The sequence below is a fragment of the Pleurodeles waltl genome, chromosome 4_1 (genome assembly GCF_031143425.1).
Source record: "Pleurodeles waltl isolate 20211129_DDA chromosome 4_1, aPleWal1.hap1.20221129, whole genome shotgun sequence".
In the NCBI taxonomy this organism is placed as follows: domain Eukaryota; kingdom Metazoa; phylum Chordata; class Amphibia; order Caudata; family Salamandridae; genus Pleurodeles; species Pleurodeles waltl.
Window position 1 is genome coordinate 366,760,211 of NC_090442.1, and position 19,427 is coordinate 366,779,637.

The 19,427-nt window shown below is 45.3% G+C and overlaps 1 protein-coding gene across 2 annotated transcripts in view; it reads left to right on the forward strand.

Moving 5' to 3' along the window:
* The window catches only part of LOC138287752 (solute carrier organic anion transporter family member 1A2-like), a 670,615-nt gene that overhangs the window by 469,136 nt on the left and 182,052 nt on the right, over window positions 1-19,427 (forward strand). For both annotated transcript variants that reach the window (XM_069228525.1, XM_069228526.1), the window contains exon 12: window positions 1,670-1,854. In XM_069228525.1, the coding sequence (XP_069084626.1) occupies window positions 1,670-1,854 (185 nt within the window). The remainder of the gene's footprint in view (window positions 1-1,669; window positions 1,855-19,427) is intronic.

Consider the following 19,427-nt stretch of genomic DNA (forward strand, 5'->3'; position numbering starts at 1 on the left):
GTCGCAGTGTACGTTTTTACAGGGCAGATGACCGGAAGCCTAGGATCAGCTGGGCTCTGATTTCGTCTGGCTGGTTGATATTAGTGCAGGTTCTCGCCATCTTGCATAAGCATACATAGAAGACATTTACTGACTCAGTTTGAACCTCCTGTAATCAGGGTTAGGTTGGGATCAAAATGTTAGTTCAAGGCTTCTACTATAGTGTAAAAGCTGTAATCTCCTTCAGTGTTGGGCAGGTCATACAGTTCTGCACCACCTGTGTGTAGCATCATGGACCTCTTCACATTCCATCCACTTTATTTGGGGTACGCAAATAGTGCTGCAGGCATCCAATCCATTGGCCCCAGTTTGTGGCGGCCATGGCGGGGTCTACCAGCTGACCGAATGGCAGCATTGCTGTGATGGAAGCATGCACACACCATACGGGGGCAGGTGGTACAACGTATTGTGGCTGGGACAACATTTTACTTTTCTAGCTATAGTGTACCACTCACCCTTTTGTTGTATGTGCCTTCTGTTGTGGACTGAGTAGATGCAGAGGGGATTTATTTTCCACTTCTCTTTTTTTTCTTTTTACTCAGCTTTTCACTGGTATGTGTGGATATTCTCCGCAGTGCGAGGTATCCTCTCACGATCACTGCATGCACAGGCCTTCCTTCAGCCTGGTGTGGAGTCTCAGCTTTCATCCCACTACTAGATGGTGTTTTCTTTTCTTTGCCTTTAATTAAAACACATTTTTTGTTTGTCCTCACAGTCCCTTTGGGCCTGTGCCTAATTAGGTCAGGTGCTAGGTTACAGCAGTGGTAGGCAGCCATATCACGCATGTCTCCCAGGCAACTCTGCCTCATTTGAATCCCACACTGGCTTTCTAAATGCTTCTGTTCCACTGAAGCCTTGCTGCAAACCAAATGTGGCCTGCTTTGTATTTTGGGAGAGGTTGTGCCGGCAGATGGTGATTGCTAGGTGACACTGCAGCCACTCTCCTGGGCCACGCTGATCTTTCTTCTCCTACAGGCTGCGCCACCGGTGTGGAATAGCTTGAAGGTGGCAGAGTGGAGGGCACTTCTGGTTGAACAGGAACGGGTGCAGTCTCTTGGCCTGGGTGGGCACTCCTCACTTGCGGGTGAGCCTTTCAGATGCTGGTCATCCACCTTGTGGGGCACAGTGACTCACTCTCTGCCGGACCCGCGACTGCTCTTCGCACACCACACAGCTGCTGGGTTTCTGTTTTTTCCAGAAACAGAAGAAGGGGCATTAGAAGTGGAGGCATGGGTCTCCATCAGGTCTCTGGATCATCCTTCCTTGCTGAGCTGTGGCGGCGACATAGATCTTTTGAGAGATTAGGGTTGGTGGGAGCATCCCAGAAAAGATTGCTAGCCTCTCGCACATAGCCATGGCTTAAGAAGCACCTTGTTGCCTTCTGTGTGCCTTCACCCATGTGAAGTGAATAACCCTATGGAAATATACTATTGTCAATAGTGACCTGAAGTTGCTAGGAAAAGACATATTTGCATAGTAGAAAATTCTGTGAAAACAAGTATCTGACTCGTGCATGACTCATGTAACTTATGTATCGAATAATTATCATATTCTCCAAACAAAATAATTCATGAAATAAAGTTCGATTTATTTATAAAATATATCAAGATAGTTTGTTCTCCTTTGATAGGTACTGAGCAACTGCAGCTGCATTGAAGCTTCTGGACTTCCATTCATAAACGCATCTGCAGTTTCAGGCTCCTGTCCAAGAGAAGGTGCCTGTGACACAATGCTGCAATCTTTTTTAATAATGTCACTAGTTACCTGTCTCATCTATGCAGTTGGAGGTATGCCTGGATACATGGTCCTAATAAGGTATGGGGCAGTGCTTATAATTATTTAAAACTGTAATAATTCAAAGCCACTTTCTGCCCACTATTGATTTTTTTCGGTTTGCTGTATAGACTGCTATATTTTTCCCCACTTGCTTTAATATTCTTTTCCCGCATATTCATTTTCTGAAATTACAATTAGACCTTAAGTAATATTTATACTGCTTGCATACCACAAACAGAAAACATGGTTTTAATTTTAATGATTTATCAAATTTATACAATAATTTGATATACCTAAAATTGTTATATTGCTTTATTTATTTGTTGTGATTTTCGAAAGTGACACATCAAAGCATGACTCCTTTGTTTCCCTTGCATATAGATGCCGGCTCTACCATGCAAATGTTGATTATCCATTGAGGGGGAAAACTAGTTGCAATTGCACATTTCTGTTTTTCCCTTGCCCTAAACCGCTCATAATTTAGGGGAGTTTGGGGCTTGTTATAGGGACTGCATCACTTATGCCTATTTAAAGTAGTCAAAATTGTAGTAATGCAGTGAGTCTGGCAGAAACAGTTGCCCATTGTGCATATCCATGAACCTGCAATTTTGTTGGTGTTCACAATGCCACCTCCCAGTGCATAAACCACACATTTTTACAGCCTTCAGGCTTCAAGGTTGACAAAAATTCACAAACGTTTAGGATCTCTCTAGAAGTATATATCATCTACAATCCTAAAACTATACATATCCTAAATCTCTGAATAAAGATCTGCAATTTTCTGCCACCAATGACAATGCTTGCGTTTAAGATTCATATTCATTCCCATTGATCGGCCATTGGCTTTGAGTGTATACTTTGCTAAAGGATTGATTGCCACCTATGCTTGGCTGCAAGCATGGATTTAATCCAAATCCACCAATGCATTAGACATTCCATTCAGTGTAGCGAAAAACAGCTCTATTTACCCAGCTATGTAAATGTCCTCTGAAGAAGGTCACAACTTCATGAACAAGTTAGCAGTTTAGCTGGTCCAAACAGGAACTCCCCAACAGGCATGTGTAGGTGAACTATAGGAACTGCAGGCTTTTTGAAAGGGACGAGATTGAGGGTCGACGTGTGAAGGGTAGCTCCACATCTGTAGGCCAAAAGAAGTTAATGTCAACTCTGAGCGGCTACCATCACCTTTGTGGAGGGTTTCTTGATGTCCAGGCCTCCCTGGATTGAGGCAACACAACACTATGCGTTGTAAATAATCACCAACAATAAGTGTTGTAGAAAATTGCTTTGTTTGCTGATGTTAGCTGGGGTTTTGAGATACATTGTGACATCATGCACTCGGTGTCCCCTTGACAGACCATTTAAGCCTTACAAGCACTTACAATTTCAGAAGGGTTGGTTAGGTAGTGGTAAATTGTACAATTAGATGGTCGTAATGGAACCATGTCCAGTGGTCCTGCAGCAGTCAATGGAACTTGTGCATTGAAATAATTTTAAGTAGAGGTCCAAAGTTCTTCTTGCGGGCTTAGTGTGAAACTATAGGAATGGCCTGCTTTAACTCAAATGAAAGGAAACTGAATCGTACAATATGAAAACATCAGCTCCATTAAATTGGGAAAGGTGCACCCCTACCAACTTAATAAACACAGACTAGTTAGTTTATAGCACTGTTCTCTGCTGCCAGAGGCCATGCCACTGTCTTCCAGGAGGAGGGTCGTTAAAAGCCAGCCAAGGAGATGTGCATTCAGTCTCGAACCTGACAGTGAGACAAACAAGTTCTTCACAAGTTTATTCTCAGCAGCACAAAGTACACTTTCCAGATGCTACCCTTCCACACTTTGAGTTCTCAACAGGAGCAGTTTGTGAAGAGAAGAAAAATAAAGGTTTAAAACACTTCCTTGTGCACTTGTTTAACAAAGTGCCATACCGGAACTTAGGGCCATATGTACGAAAGCTTTTTCCCATAGACACAGAATGGGTAAAATCCTTTCGTACATCTGGCCCTTAGAGTCAAGCTCTTTCTGACAGTTCTATGTTCATAAGACACTGCACAGGTATCTGCCAGGTTTGGAAAAACTCAGGCATCCTCTGTAAATTTCTTAGCAATCTTATAATGGACTGCTAAAAAAAACGTAATAGTAAATAAGAAGATTGCATGACTTAGCCTTCGCAAGGCATGAAAGAAAAGATTATGATAGCAGTGTTGTCTGGTTGAGCTGCACCACACAATGTGGGTGTTTGTACCACGCGGCAGATGCTTAGAGCTGTAAACAAATTAGGACAAATCAGGACTGATTACACTTGCTTACCCACTGGTAATACTTGGCTGCTTCTTTTTGGCCACACGGCTTATAGAAACCAGTAGAGCTGATATTAAGATCTCACTGAACTTTCACAGTGAGACTCCCACACCCAGCCTCCACAGCCACGACAGGTATTTAACATAACAGAGCCATCATGTATTAAATTTTAATAAGTGGCATGTTAAATTAAGCTCAATACCCTTTCTTGTATATAAGCATATCGGTGCTTAGGTCTGTGGTTTTAAAGGAGTGTGTTGTTGGGGTAGTCGTGGAATTTTAGCTATGAAATACTGGGTAAGACACATGGATGTTAGACTTTTCATCCTTGGCGTGGTCTCCTTAAATTTCTGACTCTGTTTCCCAGGTTGTTGATGTGTGCTGGACTCTGTTTTTGCTGTTTTTGTTACTCTGGGCACTTTACCACTGCTAACCAGTGCTAACGTGCAAGTGCTCTTATACAAAATGTGTATGTAATTGGTTTATCCATGACTGGCATTTTTGATTTACTAGTAAGTCCCTAGTAAAGTGCACTAGAGGTGCCCAGGACCTGTAAACCAAGTGCTACTAGTGGGCCTTCAGCACTGGTTTTGCCACCCACCTAAGTAGCTCTGTAATCATGTCTCAGACCTGCCACTGCAGAGTCTGTGTGTGCAGTTTTTAACTGTAAAATCGACTTGGAAAGTGTACCCACTTGCCAGGCCCAAACATTCCCTTTTCTTACATGTAAGACACCCCTAAGGTAGGCCCTAGGTAGCCCCAAGGGCAGGGTGCAGTGAATGGTTAAGGTAGGACATATAGTAATGTGTTTTATATGTCCTGACAGTGAAGTACTGCTAAATTCGTTTTTTCACTGTTGCAAGGTCTGTCCCTCTCATAGGTTAACTTGGGGGCTACCTTTAAATATGATTAAAGTATATATTCCCTTTGGGAGAGGATAGACATGTGGAGTTTTGGCTCTCTGAGCTCACAATTTAAAAATACATAATTTAGTAACGTTGATTTTAAGATTGTGTGTTTGAAAATGCCACTTTTAGAAAGTGGGCTTTTTCTTGCTTAAACCATTTCTGTGACATTGCCTGTTTGTGGATTCCCTGTCTGGGTCAGTTTGACAGTTGGGCTGGTTGCACCTCTCACTAGACAGTGACACAAAGGGAGCTGGGGTGTAGTCTGCATTTCCTGATGAGCCATCTGTGCTAGGAGGGTGGGGAGGAGTGGTCACTTTCACCTGAAAGGAATGTGCCTACCCTCACACAATGCAGTCTCCAACCCCCTGGTGTGTGTCTGGGGCCTGGCTTAGGCAAGGCAGGATTTCACAAACAAGAGAGACTTTTCTTTGAAGTAGGCCTACTTCAAAGGGCAAAATGGAAAAAGAAGGGCACCCAAAACTACAGACTAGAGAGCACTTCTGGAAACCAAGTGGAACCTCTGCTTGGAGAAGAGCTGAAGAGCTGAGGAAGAAGAGCTGCCCTGCCTGTGACTGTGCTTTGTGGAGCTATCCTGCAGTTGCTGCTTCTGCCTGTGCTAGAGGACAAAAATTGGTCTTTGTGTTGCCTTCCATCTTGTGAAGATCTGCAAGGCTTGATTTAGATCTTGCCTCCTGGTGTTTGAAGTCTCAGATAGAGCAAAGACTTCTCTCTGCCAACACCTGGAGCCTCTTCTGAGACTCCTACTCTTCCAAGTGGTGCCCATCCAGTTCCTAGGACCCTGAAAGGAGAGGCTGGGAGCCCAAGAGTGAGAAATCCACGTACCGACTGCTGTGTGGGGAAAAAGAACAACAACTCTGATCGACGGTTTCGCAGCTGAAAACGACGCTCGCCTGCAACTCAACCGGAAGATCAACGCCTGTGGCTGGAGAATCGACGCGCAGCATCGCTGACGGAAGCTGTTGAGATCGCAAACTGCGCTGCATGGTTTTTGGATCATTGTACGGCTGGATTTCTGGCGCAAACACCGCTGGGCGTGTATAAATGATGAAAGGCCTGCCCGGGCCCGAGAATGCTGACCAGATCGATGCATTGCTGTCCTGTGGTGAGAAGAAACAACGCACGCCGACCCGACTGAAGGGGAAACAACGCAAGGTTTCTCTCTTGAGTGATATCGATGCATCGCAAGCCTTTTTTGACGCACACTCGCCCGTGCGGGGTTATATTTGATGCACCCAAGTTACATTTTTACGCTAACAGCGTTAGCGTTATATTTAAAATTACATGAAGACTCTTTTTGCATTTTTATTGATAACTTGACTTGTGTATTGTGGATTTTTGTCGTTTTGGTCTTGTTTTGTTTAGATGAATATTCTCAATTTGTCCAAACCTGTGTTGTGTCATTTTGTAGTTTTTCAATAAATTACTGTGTGTGTTGGTACAAATACTTTACACCTAGCACTCTGAAGTTAAGCCTGCCTGCTCGTGCCAAGCTACCAGGGGTGTGAGCGGGGGTTAGCTGAGGGCGATTCTCTTTTACCCTGACTTAATTGAGGGTCCTTGCTTGAACAGGGGGCAACCTGACTACCAACTAAAAACCCCATTTCTAACATTGGTGATCAGCGGTTGGGATTGGACTTGTATTTGTACTTGATATACAGTGATTAAGTGTACACTACTGTTTTGAGTGCAGACCACTGCGTGACCACATACTACTTGTCATTTGATTTTTATTTTTTCTCTTTTGCTTGGAATTTTCCCTACATCCATTTTTGTGGTAATCTTTGATTGACTTCTGTAACTTAATTTGGGAACTTGCTGTCTGCCTTTTGGAACTTGCATCAGTTGGAGCTGCTTTTGACCTAGACAAATTAGAAAGCTATACAAAGGCTCAGTTGAAGCAGTTCTGCAAAACAATTGACTGTCCTATTAAGAGCTCATCCAAGAAGGAGGAGGAGCTGCAAAAGGCGCTGAGGGTCTGGGTGACAGCCAAGAACACTGAAGGGCACACAGAGAATGAGGAGGATGAGGAGGAGGAAGAGCATTCCATACACAATGGTATAGTGGGTGGGCCTGTTATGTCCAGGGAGAGGGTCTCCAGGGCAAGTAGCAGTGTCTCATCTAAGGGTCTGACTCCTGAAGAATTGCAGGACAGACAGGCCGAGAGGGAACACCAGAGGGAGTTAGAGAAAATGAGGATGGCCATTGAGGAGAAAAAGTTGTTGTTGGCTCATAAGCTCAGCTTGAGGGAGCTGTATCAGAGGAGCCAGTCTAGTAGGGATGGTGGCAGCCACATCACAGTGCAGCTTGAAAGGAGGGTGCACATTCCTAAAGATCTTGTGAAGGATTATAAAAGGAAGGATAACATATACTTGTGGATTAAGGGGTATGAGTCTGCTCTCCCCATGAATCTGGTCCCTGAAGCTCATTGGGGGACGGGTCTGTGGAACCACTTGGAGGCAGAGGGGAGGGATGCACTGACAGCCTTAGGGGCTGCTCAGAATTTCACCTACACTATCATGAAGGATGCCCTACTCACAAGGTATGGTGTCACCACTGAGCAGTATAAGGATAAGTTCAGGTCCTACAAGAAGAAGGAATCCCAAACATGGTTGGAATGTGTTGATTCTTATTGCAGGTCACTGAATGATTGGGTGAAGGGCAGCAAGGTAACTACGTATGAGGGGCTTTACAATCTGATTGGTTTGGAGCACTTGTACAGTTTATGTTTTCCAGAGCAGCGCCAGCACCTGATTGACAGCAAGCTGACTGATCCCAGGAAGCTTGCAGAGGAAGGGGACCGGTGGGAGAGCACCGGGGTCCAAAGAGGTATGGGGAGACCACGCCAAGGGTGGGCAGGGTCCCTCTCAGAAGAAAGGGGGGTAAGGGTAAACAGGGGGTGTTCTCTAAAGGGCCCCAAACTGGTTCCCAGGATGAGGATTCCCAACCCCCCAGTGAGAAGAAGCCATGGTTCTCCAAAGGGAAGCCAGTGGCCGGTGGTCCCCCAAGTAAGTGCTATGCATGTGACCAGGTAGGTCATCTGAGGGGGGGACCCCACTGGTGTGACATCCCAGGGTTTGGCCAGTGTAGCATTTGGGGAGCCGTCCCAGGGTTTGGCCAGGGTTAGCACTTTGGGAGGATTTGGTTCCCGATGGGTGGGAGCCAGCTGAGCCAGCTGAGATGACCCTTGTCTCACTAAGGGACAGTGAGATGGTCCAGAGAACCCTTGTGCTTGAGAACACTGAGAAGTACAGGCAATGGGTGACCATCAATGGACAGAGGGTGTAGACTCTGCGAGACACAAGAGCCAGTGTGACTACAGTGAGGAGTCAACTGGTGTCTGAAGAGCAGATTGATCCCCAGGTACTTCACCAAGTAGTTGCAGTTGACAACTCAGAGCGCCTGTGCAGAGTGGCGCAGGTTCCCTTTGAATGGGGGGGTCTCAGGTTCCTTGAAGGTAGCTGTGAGTCCAACCATGCCTGTTGATCGTTTGCTAGGCAATGGCCTGGAGGATTCCCCTTGGAAGGAGGTGGAACACAGGTCTCACTTGAAGATGTTGGGTCTGCCTGGGTGGTTATGCCAGCCCGTCAGGGTGGTCAAGAGCCCCTGGAGCCTGAAACAGTGGTCCAGGGGACCGCCAAGAAGAGGAATGGCAGGGTGCGTGGCAAATTGCGCCCCACCTCATAAATATTAATGAGGTGGGTCTTTGTGACCCCCTTGCGATTCGCAGATGGTGTCAGGGATACCATCCTGCATCCGGGTTTGCGACTCCCAAATTGCGAGTCGCTCAGACTCGCAATTTGCGAGTCGGAAACTCGGAATTTGCTACATCTGGCCCAAGGTTCCTTAGCCTGGGTCAGCCCGTGTGCTGGTGGTACCCCAGTGCTTCAGGGCCTTCCTACTAGTGATGGCTCATGATGTGCCTTCAGCTGGACATTTGGGGCTGGACAAGACCTTTAAGAGGCTTGTCACCCACGTTTACTGGCCCCTAAGGCGCAGACACTCAGATGCACCTAGCAGGTCTTGCCAAACTTGTCAGGCAAGTGGCAAGAGTGGGGGGAAATGTAAGGCTCCCTTCCAACCTTTATCTGTTGTTATTACTCCCTTTGAGAGGGTAGGTATTCACATTGTGGGGCCTCTCGATCCCAAGACAGCCATGGGCAACAGGTTTATCCTGGTCTTGGTGGACCATGCCACCCGGTACCCAAAAGCCATTTCTCTGAGGTCAATCACTTCCCCTGTAGTGGGTTGTGCTTTGATGGGGTTTTTTACTCGCATGGGGTTCCCCAAGGAAGTGGTATCTGATAGGGGTACCAACTTCATATCCACGTATATGAAGTCTCTGTGGAAGGAGTGTAGGGTAATCTACAAGTTCACCGCCCCTTACCTCCCCCAAAGTTATGGTCCGGTTGATAGATTCAACTTCACCTTGAAAGGCATGATTATGGGCCTGTCAGAGCCCTTGAGGTGGAAGTGGGACATCCTCTTGCCATGCCTTCTGTTTGCTTACAGGGTGGTGCCTCAAAAAGGACTTGGGTTTAGTCCCTTTGAGCTTATCTATGGCCACCCTTTGAAGGGACCTTTAATTCTGGTCAAGGAGGCTTTGGAAAAAGCTCCTAGTGAACCCCCCCAGGATGTATTCAGTTACAGGCTTTGAGAAACCAGACTGCCCTCTTCAGGAGTCTCACACAGGAGAACCTGGAAGCAAGCCATGAGGGCATGAAACGCTGGTATGACCAGAATGCCACTCTGGTGGAGTTTCAACCTGGATAAAAAGTGTGGGTGATGGCACCAGTGGAGCCTAGGGTGCTCCAGGATAAGTGGACTGTGCCATTTGAGGTGGTGGAGCGCAAGAGTGAAGTCACCTAACTGGTGGACTTGCAGTCTCCAAGGAAAACTTTAAGGGTCCTGCATGTCAACCACCTCAAGCTGCACTTTGAGCGAACTGAACTGTCCATGCTCCTTGCGACAGATGATGGGGTGGAGGAGGAGAGTGAGCCTCTTCCTGACCTACGGTCGGCAAGAGAAAAAGATGGGTTGGTGGAGGGAGTAATCCTCTCCCCCTCCCTGTCTGAAGAGCAGCAGACTGACTATCGCCACGTGTTGGGACAGTTCGCCTCACTGTTTTTCCTGATCCCAGGTGTCACACACTTGTGCATACATGATGTGGACACTAGGGACAGTCCACCCATCAAACAGAAGGTTTATAGGGTGACTGACAGGGTCAGGGCTTGCATCAAGGATGAAGTATCCAAAATGCTAACCCTAGTGGTTATTGAGCACTCCAACAGTCCTTGGGCCAGCCAAGTAGTATTGGTCTCAAAGGCTGTTGCACCTGGTGCCACTCCAGAACTCAGGTTCTGTGTGGACTACCGGGGACTCAATTCAGTCACGAAGACTGACGCACACCCCATCCCCCGAGCTGATGAGCTCATTGACCGGTTGGAAGCTGCCAAGTACCTCAGTACGCTTGACTTAACATCTGGGTACTGGCAGATTACCTAAACTGAGGGGGCCAAGGGGAGGTCAGCATTCTCTACCCCAGATAGACACTTTCAATTTAAAGTCATTCCATTCCGGATGAAGAATGCTCCTGCCACCTTTCAGAGGTTGGTCAACCAGGTGTCGGCTGGGCTGGATGAGTTCAGTACCGCCTACCAGGACGACATTGCTGTGTTTAGTTCCACATGGGAGGAACACCTGCAACACCTCTGGAGAGTGTTAGAGGCCCTGCAGAAGGCAGGCCTCACTATTAAGGCAAGTGCCAAAAAGGGCAGGGTTCTGTGGTGTACTTGGGACACGAGGTGGGGAGTGGCCAGGTGGCACCCCTGCAGCCTAAGTTTGATACCATTCTGCCTTGGGAGCCTCCCAAGACCCAGACTAATGTGAGAGCCTTCTTAGGTCTCACAGGATACTACAGGAGGTTTGTTAAGGGGTAAGGTACCATTGTTACCCCCTTGATTTAGGTGACTTCTAAGAAGCAACCCAAGAAGGTGATCTGGACAGAGGCTTGACAGAAAGCTTTTGATGCCCTGAAGGCTGCCATGTGCACAGCACCAGTGATGAAGGCACCTGACTACTCCACGGAGTTTGTTGTGCAAACAGACGCCTCAGAACATGGTATTGGAGCAGTACTCTCACAGCTTAATGAAGAGGGCCTTGTCATGGATTTGGTCGGGTCTGATCAGGACTCTGGTGGGACACACCTTGAAGTCACCGAATATCCTAAAGAGGTAGTGTACTGGGGCAGAAGAGCAGCTAAAGGCATACACGGAAAGAACAACTATGGACAGGCACAGGAAACAGGAAAGTAAAAGCAGAGCAACCCTTGTGTGAACAAACAGGAAACGGATTACTAATGGACAAACACGCTGGGGTTGTACACAGAGTAGGGTGCAGAACCTCCCACAGTGACAGGGAATGTCAATGCCTCTGTGCAGTTTGCTCTTACAGATAGTCACACTGCCAGCCCCATAGAAAGAAGGCAGCAGAAGTGATTCTGTCTCTGGACCCTAGAGCACAAACATGGACAGTACTTACATACACAAGGCACGCTCTTTTGGGTCCAGCTGGAAACACAGTGGCGATTCCTAGAAAAAACAGCAATAGCACACTGTCACTGTTAGGCATGAAAGACAACGTATAACACTAGACAAGAATGGGGGCTGGAATTGCCTCCTGGAAACTAGGAGCCAACTACAGTACAAAGGAGGACACTTATACACTGGTGAAGACTGATAGAATACTTACCAGACACAAATACCGAGAGGAAACAGAAGGGACACACTAAAAGACAAAGGCAGGAACTGGGAACAGGCTCAGGCTGAAGCAAAGGCAGGACTAGGACTGGACAACAGGGCGCAAACGTCTGGCTGGGACAAACAGAGACAGGACTGGGAAACTGAGAGCAGGCTCTGGCTGGAACAGGAAAGGACAGGGCTGGAACACAGTGAGTAGGTAAAAGCAGTAAACAGGACTGGGAAACAGAGAGCAGGTTCAGGCTGAAACAAGGCAGGAGCAGGACAGAGAAACAGGGAGAAGGCTCTGGAAGAAACAAGCAGGTACAAGGCTAATAAATAGGAAGCAGACTCTAGCTGGAACAATCAGGAGCAGGGCAGAGAAACAGGAAACAGGTTCAAACTGGAACAGAACAGGAACAAGACTGGAACACCATCCGATAAGGGTTCTGTAACACAAAGGAATCGAACTCCAATGCAGGTCGAAGGATCTTGAGGAAATGGCTACTTATAAGCAGTTCCAAGCTGCAGAAAACCCCAGGTGTAATCACATGACTGGGCTGCACAGAAGAGGTCTCAGGTGTGTGTAGTTTCAGACAGTCGCAAGACCTGGAGGAGAGGATCCTGTGAAAAGGAGCAACTGGACTTCTCCCATAGAAAACAATGGGAAACAGAATCCAGGCTCTCCTGACTACCAGGCTGTGCATTATGGGATTAGCAGTCCCAGGAAGCAAATGTAATACCACAAAAGCATACCATGGCAAAAAGAGAAACAAATGGGAGTCAGCAAGGGACTCTAGATAAGTGTTCAAGGTAATTCCCAGGCTTCTGACAGTCCCCTTACAGCGCCCCCTAGAAATGGGACGACAGAGTCGTAACAGGCCTAGATCAACCCATAGCCTTCATTAGCAGGAGGTTACTTCCTAGGGAACATAAGTGGAGTGCCATAGAACGTGAAGCATTTGCTGTGGTCTGGGCGATGAAGAAGTTAAGACCCTACTTGTTTGGGACTCACTTCCGGGTTCAGTCCAACCACAGGCATTGGTCTTCCAGTCGCGTTGCAGGCGAGCGTCGATTTTCAGCCGCAAAGCCAGCGCCATGTCGATTTTTCAGCCGCAGATCGGAGTCACTTCGATCTTTTCCCCTCACGACAGTCGGTGCGTGGATTTCTCACTCTTGGGCTGCCAGCTTCTCCTTTCAGGGTCCCAGGAACTGGATGGGCACCACTTGAAAGAGTAGGAGTCTCAGCAGAGGCTCCAGGTGCTGGCAGAGAGAAGTCTTTGCTGTCCCTGAGACTTCAACAACAGGAGGCAAGCTCTAAATCAAGCCCTTGGAGAGTCCTTCACAAGAAGGAAGGCAACACAAAGTCCAGTCTTTGTCCTCTAGCACAGGCAGAAGCAGCAACTGCAGGATAGCTCCACAAAGCGCAGTCACAGACTGGGCACCTCTTCTTCCTCAGCTCTTCAGCTCTTCTCCAGGCAAAGGTTCCTCATGTTTTCCAGAAGTGTTCTCTAGTGTGTGGGTTTGGGTGCCCTTCTTATACTCATTTTGCCCTTTGAAGTAGGCCTTCTTCAAAGAAAAGTCTCTCTTGTTTGTGAAATCCTGCCTTGCCCAGGCCAGGGCCCAGACACATACCAGGGGGTTGGAGACTGCATTGTGTGAGGGCAGGCACAGCCCTTTCAGGTGTAATTGACTCCTCCCCTCCCTCCTAGTACAGATGGCTCATCAGGAAATGCAGACTACACCCCAGCTCCCTTTGGTCTTAGAATTAGGTTCTCCAAAATAACTCTTGAGTTGTCAGCTCTTCAATCTAATACACTAGTATTTCCTTTCAGTTGTAGTCACAGATTAGTGGATTTTAGCCAAACACAACTGAAAACACATATGCAAGACCGGGTTGGCATTGTCAATGCTTGTCTCCTTTGCAGTGATCAATTGGGCATTTTTATTGTTACAGGTCGCTTGCTGGCTTAAGTGCGTTTGACTTGTAGTTGCCAAATATGATTCAATTATGATTCTTTTTTTTAAATGAACTGGGATCTTGGCTTTGTATAGTAATAAAATGTAGGAATGCTTTATTCAGTGTGTTATGAATTTGAGAGTCCCTTTTTCACATATTGGCAGTTCTGTACCTGCAGTTTAAGTCTTCTTCTTTTTAATCAATTTTCAGAGATATATTTCACTAATAAATCTATATTGATCTATCTATCTATCTATCTATCTATCTATCTATCTATCTATCTATCTATCTATCATCTATCTAGCTGTCTGTCTATCTATCTATCTATCTATCTATCTATCTATCTATCTATCTATCTATCTATCTATCTATCCATCTATCTATCTATCTATCTATCTATCTATCTATCTATCTATCTATCTATCTATCTATCAAGATAGATATAGATGTGTATATATATGTGTGTGTGTGTATATATATATATAAATATATATATCATATATACATATCTCTCCATATATATAAAACATAGATAGATAGATAGATAGATAGATAGATAGATAGATAGATAGATAGATAGATAGATAGATAGATAGATAATTATTTATTTGTAGCAGTTGGAATTATTTTTAAAGAACCTCTGAGGAAGGAGAGATCTAAAAGCATGACTTGAAAGTCTCTATAACCATCTTGAATACAGACTATTCAAATTTGATGAACGTGCTGGTCAACTAGTTTTCTGCAGTCGTTTATAAGGATGTGTCTTCCAATAAAATGGGATTCATCATGGTTTTCATTGCGCTGAACTAAGTTGAATTTTTGGCGATGTTAAACGTGGGGCTATGCAAAGCTCCTTCACAGACTTTGTTAAACATTGCTAGCTTCAGCAAGAAAGGGCCCTGCACTGCATCAGCTTTCTTGCTGCAGGCAGAAGTGAAGGCTTCCTGCTTAGCAGTCACTTACCATTGTTCTTAAGTGGGGTTGCACACCTCTGATTTTCCCACCACCAAGTGTCAATAAGAAGGACTTTTAAAAGTGGGGCAAGAAGGTAATGGTGTTGCCAAACCTTGGCTTTTGTGTTTCCCTATGCCACTTAGGGCTATGACAGAGGGGAAGGCCAATTACATGCAAATTGCTGGCTCATCCATGAAGGGTAAGACAAGTGTATGGCAGGGTAAAATGAAACAGCACTTCAGGGAAAATCACAGTTTTTGTGATGTGTAAAGTTCTTGTGCAAAGTTCTCCAACTTCATTTTACTCTGTGGCTGTGGTATTTAACTTCACCCACTACTACACCACTAGTTAAACATTAAATTGGTCTTTGTCGTGGTGACCTGGGAATACCTGTCTGCAGATCTGCAAAATATAGGCTTTCCCTCCAGGTTTACACTATTAAGTGTTATTTTATACCCTGGAGCCTCAGGGAACTTCATTTGGAATGTGGAATTAGTGGAGACAATTGTGACAAGAACGAGGAATCGTGCATCGTTGCCTATTGTAGTTGCTATTTCAATTGTTAATTGATATATTTATTGATCCTGTACAACTATGAGAAAAAGGAGAAGGGGGAGTTCGGCCAGATAAAGAAAGAACATCAACAATCTGACAGTGCCACTACATGTTTAATTCACTTAAGGATTACAGCTATACATGTATTAAAATACATCATTTTTTTTATTTTCATCCAAAAATAGAACAACATTCAGTCTACTGCTACCAAACCTGTGTTTCACAGAATACTCACTTGCCCAAGTATTCAAGGTTACGTTAATTTCCACAACAATCAAAGGGGGTTATTCTAACTTTGGAGGAGTGTTAATCCGTCCCAAAAGTGACGGTAAAGTGACGGATATACCACCAGCCGTATTACGAGTTCCATAGGATATAATGGACTCGTAATACGGCTGGTGGTAAATCCGTCACTTTACCGTCACTTTTGGGACGGATTAACACCTCCTCCAAAGTTAGAATAACCCCCAAACTGAGGAGGCCATACATCAAATGTGTGGCACTTTTAGTTGTTTTGCCAAATCTATAGTATAATTCTTGCTTCACATGGCATCCCGTATTTCTACCAAATAGAACTGCCTTGGGTTACTTTTTTTGAATACTCCCTATTTCCTGTAAGCCCCTGAGAAGGCTCTAGTTCAAGGTATTTGTGCATAATGTTCTATGTTACAAACTGATATAACAGGAGCTTCAAAAATATATCAGATTCAGATTGTATTCTAACAATGCTGTCCATTTTCATTGAAAGCAATTTAACATTTATAGATTGGATGTTCAGGCAGTTGTGGCTGGTAATTTTAGGAGGGAGGGGGGGGGCGGGAAGCACACACACACTCATTCATTCACACACATGTGCACACACACATCCATTCACAACACTCATCAAATATTCAAACATACAGGCACACACCAAACATTCATTTAAATAAAACAAACACACACACACTTACCTCCCTCTCTGCCTTGGAGGTCCCAGGAGGGTTGGGAATGCTGCCTTCCATCACTGGCTGAACTTAGGTCAGCCAGTGTGGGAAGGCAGCAGTCCCAACTTCGTCACAGAGTGGGATGGGGTCAGTGAGACTTCTGACCCCATCCCACTCTGTGACAAGGTGTCACTGATTGAAACTCGCCCTGTACGCTGCAGGGCTTAAACCTGAAGCACCCAGGTCGGAGTCAATGGGTGACGCTCCCCCTCATCACCGAGAGGGAGGGCCTCGAGGCACCTTTGCTGAGCTGAGGGGGTCACGCCAATAGGAGCTGTGACCTCTTCAGCCCAACAAAGTTCAGCTTAGGCAGCCAGGAGTCTGCGCAAATCGCGCATGTCTCGCTCCTGGCTGCCGGATCTGAAAATGAAGAGTGTCTGTCAGGCAGACCTTTGCTCCGCCTGACAGGCACCCTTCATGAGGGGCAAAAGGTGGGGGGGCTATCAGTGCTCTTTCTACCATATAATAATACAAGACAAACACCATTGAAATAATGGTATCTGAAACTAAACTGGAGCAGAATATCTGCTGGCAGATTGGACCAGAACTGCTTTCAAGAAACATGTTGACATGTGTCAGGATTCGTCGGACTGAATTAACATACCTAAAATTGAAAAAAGACCTTGATGAGCATCTCGAAATCCTTGCAAATTACTATGGGGGTCATTCTGACCCCGGCGATCAGAGACCGCCGGGGCCAGGGTCGGCGGGAGCAACGCCGACAGGCCGGTGGTGCCCCCCAGGGCATTCTGACCGCGGCGGTTCGGCCGCGGTCAGATGCGGAAAACCGGCGGTCTCCCGCCGGTTTTCCGCTGCCCTTGTGAATCCTCCATGGCGGCGGAGCGCGCTCCGCCGCCATGGGGATTCTGACACCCCCTACCGCCATCCTGTTCCTGTTCCTGGCGGGTCTCCCGGCAGGAACAGGATGGCGGTAGGGGGTGCCGCGGGGCCCCTGGGGGCCCCTGCAGTGCCCATGCCAATGGCATGGGCACTGCAGGCGCCCCCGTAAGAGGGCCCCACTTTGTATTTCAGTGTCTGCTATGCAGACACTGAAATACGCGACGGGTGCCACTGCACCCGTCGCACCTTCCCACTCCGCCGGCTCAATTCTGAGCCGGCGTCCTCGTGGGAAGGATGATTTGCCCTGGGCTGCGGGCGGCCTTTTGGCGGTCGCCCGCCAGCCCAGGGCAAATCCCAAAATACCCTCAGCGGTCTTTCGACCGCGGAGCGGTATTTTGGAGGGGGAAGTCTGGCGGGCGGCCTCCGCCGCCCGCCAGACTTAGAATGACCCCCTATGTTCTGCCTATACATTGCATTGTGAATACATAATGGGTAACTGTGTAATTTGGGCCCGGATTACCATTAGGGGGTTCTATACAAACCTCAAGGCCAAAAGCTGAGTGGTTTAGAAATGTCACGGTTCCCCAAAGATGGCAATAACGACCCTATTACACGTTACTCATTATGTATTTTTCTATCACATGATTTATCAGTTGATTTTAGTAATCTTTAGAAAGATTCAAAACATTTAGACCTCATCCATTTAGTATTGACATTTTGCCTGAGATTGCAGATATGGCTGTCAGTGTTTTAAGAAAAGTGTGTTTTATTCAAGATAATTTGTTAATAGGATGAAGAATGTGTTTTATGCAAAAATATGTACTATTAAGAATCTAATTCTAAGTGCACATTTCATTGTAAGGAAATTAAACATACATTCTAAAATGTGCTGTTCTTTTGTAGTACATTGGCACTGTAGAATAGGTCTAACAAGTTATATAGAAAGAAAATAAAGTGCAATGATGGACAATATAATTTGTATGTGTTTGTCAGGTGTGCTGATTAATGGTCCAAGCAAGTGTGTTTTTACTGGAACTGAAGGAAAGGGGAAACACTGTGTTTAGCTTTTTGTATTTAATTAAGCATGCTAAATATCCTGCAAATGAATTCAATACAGTTATATCTCTTTTCTATGGAATTCAAGCTTTGAATCCAATGGCAAACATTCAATAGGACAGATTACACATGTTATATAATATTATGAATCACAGTTTCCTAACTATTGCCATGCTCCATAAAATCAACTGGAGTAACTCAGATGAAATGTAAATTGAAGGTGACAACATTCTTCCATATGGCCTGGTTACATCTTAATAGTCAAGGATTATAGGAGAAGGTGACTGCCATATATCACAGGCCTTCATGACAACAATAAAATAAGGCCATTAGCCTGCCTGTTGTGTATATCAACAATTAAAACTAAAGTTCCCTATGCTAATAGCCAGATCTTGACTCCCCACTGTAGAGAATGTGTCAAGGAGATAGACACATTGTACTTATCAGAGGAGGTCCTTGTGAAATGAGAACATGGGAGGAGAACTAACTGAAGTAAGAACCCACATACTGGATTTGTGACATCAAATGGACACTCTAGAATGCAACTCACTCATAAGCAGCAAACTGACTATACCCAAAACTTAGTTTCAAAATGAGGGTTCAATAATTCAACTACTGAATAAAAATATTGCAGAGAAATTATCCATAATTGATGATAAAACTATAATAAATAGTCTGTGGGTATGAATGTGTATCTTACATGGCAGCCAAAGTATGAAGCACATAGTAATTATGATAAGAGAAGAAATCACAATGACCACCATGCGTCCAATGAATGTAACAAATGGCCTATGATAATTGTATCTTCTATTATGTTTTATTGTGAAAAAGATATGCTAAAGTCTCTATATAAATTGAAATATGTGTAGTAAATACACTGCAAGGGCATTTTCTTTTTAGCTCTGGTACATTGATCTCTCTGTGAGTTGTGAGGAACATTAGTGTTTGGTTGTGATGCCTCAATATTTCTTGCATTATTTTTGAACCTGTAAATGTGATTAGGACCTGCTTTTTCTGACTGTTAAATCAGAAAATTGTATCTTTCACCTGGAATGATAAAAATTAACAAAATTCGCTGTTGGTTAAAGATGGTTTGTGATTTGCAGAATTATTAAGTTACAATAATGCTACTTCATGACAATATGGTACAAGGTTACTTTTATTGGAGGCTGACAGGATATATAATTGTACCATGCTTGAAGATCTGGCCAGGAAAAACGGCATGCAGATTTATTAAGGAGCTTTTTATATGTTATATTATGAAGCCCCATATATTTTAATGAAGTTAGATTTAAAGGATA